The 2,611-nt window shown below is 29.7% G+C and overlaps 1 protein-coding gene across 1 annotated transcript; it reads left to right on the top strand.

Annotated features, from left to right (window-relative positions):
• On the top strand, positions 367-2,409 carry LOC18604333 (60S ribosomal protein L19-2). Its single transcript, XM_007036743.2, has 2 exons — positions 367-633; positions 1,927-2,409. Exons 1-2 carry the CDS (start codon positions 522-524, stop codon positions 2,385-2,387), a joined length of 573 nt encoding a protein of 190 aa, XP_007036805.2. The 5' UTR covers positions 367-521; the 3' UTR covers positions 2,388-2,409.

The raw sequence follows: 2,611 nt of genomic DNA, 5'->3' as shown, positions 1-2,611 counted from the left end.
GTAAGTAAAAGCCTATAGATGTGAGAGTGCCAAATGTCAAGACAAAAGGCTCACCAAGTGTCAAGCTAGAAGCTCTTTCGAGCTTCTATAGTTATAAATTTGTAATTAAAACTATTTTCAAAACGTGAATAAGTATTATTTTATGGTTTTAATATTAATGGATTTCTGCTTCTTACTTTGTCTCCAAGAAAAGTAATGAAAAGAAAACAAAAAAAAAAAAAAAGTCTTCAACGCTCAACGGTTGTCAAACAAGCAAACATGGGTCACGTGGATTAATGTGGACACTTCACTTGCAGCCCACGAAACCATATGAAAGAAAATTATATATATATATATATATATATTTATATATCAAGCTTTGAATAGCTGATAGATAGGGGAAGCCAGCAGGCCTCTAGAGGAAGTCCAAAATATATCTAACCCTGCACTGCACCTATACGATTGCCATTGATCTACTTTTAAGTTAGGTTTTAGTGAAACAAAGTTTGCAGCCGTAGCCAGAGAGAATCGTAGTAATAGCAATGGTGTCAGTGAAGCTGCAGAAGCGACTGGCTGCCAGCCTACTCAAGTGTGGTAAGGGAAAAGTATGGATTGACCCCTACGAGGTCCTTCAAATCTCCATGGCCAACTCCAGTATGTCTCCTCTTGTTTTATATCATATTCATCTCTAGTTTTCTTTTTTGTGTTGTTTTACAAGTTGCTATATATAATCATAATGATAATAAATACACCTTCTACTTAGCATCATACCTGTTACATAATATTGATCAAAGTCTGATTTGACGCAGATTCAAAATATATTGATTTTGATTATATTTTTTATAATAATATTTTTAATAGTTGGAACTTAATGAGATCCAACTTTAGAGGTGAGTATAAATTTTTTAATTGAAATAATTAGATTTATGACTTTCATTGTCTAATTTAAAAATATTATGTATTATAAAAAAGTTTTTAAAAAAATATAAATTCATGAGAAAATATTATGAAATAGAGAAAAACCAATAAACTGTATGTTTAAAATGAAAGACTAGTTAATTTTTGGAACAAAGGCCTTTAATCTTCAAACTTCAAGCAGAGTTATCGTGTTGCATCTTGGTCTGGGGTTGGTTTTTACATTGCTAGTAGCCTTTACCCAAGCCAAGCCTAGCCCAAATATCTAATAATTGAAACCCAGTACGTCCATCAAACTAATAGATATTACATTTTTACAAATATTAATAAAAGGCATAATCTCTCAAAGAAAGTCTTCCAAGTTATTTAATAAAATTTAAATTAATTTTGATTTTTTATTATGTCAAATATTTATTTTGAGTCAAATAAATCTTTATAATTAATGGTTTACTTAATAAAAAATATTATTTAATATTCTATACTACATGACGTTGATGTGGTATATCGATATACTATAATAGATGATGATGTGCCAAAGTGATATGATATGATGATATGATCATGTGACATTTTACCCTCCACATTAGTGCTACATCAACATTATGTGAGTACAAAATGGCAAGTAGTATTTTGTCTAACGACAATTAATTAACCATTAATTATAAGGGATTATTTAACTCAAAATAAAAGTAAAAAAGTTTGATTAAACATCATAAAAGAATAAAAGTTTATTTGAATTTTTTAAAATAGTTTAAAGATTTTTTTAACATTATGATTTAATGAAATAATGAAAAAATATAAAATAAAATATTACTAAAACTTATTAATGCATAATTTATTGTAATGTTATATATATATATATATATATATATATATATATATATATATATATATATGTGTGTGTGTGTGTGTGTGTGTGTATGTATATATCAAAATTAAGGATGAGGCCAACCTAACAATTCATGGCGTCCGAAAATTTAAGAGTTGGACTAGAGTTTAATGCCTTTGCATGGTGCATGAATATTATTGCAGGGATGGACGTAAGAAAGCTTGTCAAGGACAGTCTCATCATCAAGAAGCCTAACGTAACTCACTCAAGATGGAGATGTAGGCGAGCCTACGAGGCCAAGAGAAAAGGAAGGCAGTCCGGATACGGGAAGAGGAAGGGAACAAGAGAAGCAAGGCTACCGACCAAGCTTCTGTGGATGAGAAAAGCCAGAGTACTAAGGCGACTCCTTCGAAAGTACAGGGAAATGAACAAGATTGATAAGCATATGTACCATGACATGTACATGAAGGCCAAGGAAAGCGTTTTCAAAAACAAACGTGCACTGCTTGAGAGCATTCATAAGGCTAAGACTGAGAAAGCGACAGACAATGCTGTTTTTGATCAGATTGTTGCTATCAAAGTCATGGGTAAGGCTACCAAGGAGAGGATTGCATGGAGGAAAGAAACTGATGTGTTGAATAAAGCAACTGCTTATTTGGTTTAATCAATGTAAAGTTATACTTTTTTATTTTATTGATTTTTAAATAATAATTATATAAATAATTGCGATTTTTGTAATATTATCTTATAACTTATTCAAACTTATTAGAATTGAGAAAAACATAATATATTTAATGAAAGTCATCCAATGTAATTGAATTATTTTTATTTATAAATTAGATAAATATTATTAACATATTTGATAATAAAATATTTAAAATAACGATT

This window comes from Theobroma cacao, chromosome 3 (assembly GCF_000208745.1).
Source record: "Theobroma cacao cultivar B97-61/B2 chromosome 3, Criollo_cocoa_genome_V2, whole genome shotgun sequence".
Lineage (NCBI taxonomy): Eukaryota > Viridiplantae > Streptophyta > Magnoliopsida > Malvales > Malvaceae > Theobroma > Theobroma cacao.
Note: the sequence above shows the minus strand (reverse complement) of the source record. Positions and strands in the feature narration are given on the sequence as shown.

Excerpts from the sequence above, each read along its gene's own strand:
- LOC18604333 (XM_007036743.2), top strand. The coding sequence starts at position 522 with ATGGTGTCAGTGAAGCTGCAGAAGCGACTGGCTGCCAGCCTACTCAAG. Across the intron at positions 634-1,926 it reads AATCTCCATGGCCAACTCCA|GGATGGACGTAAGAAAGCTT; the intron begins GTATGTCTCCTC and ends ATATTATTGCAG.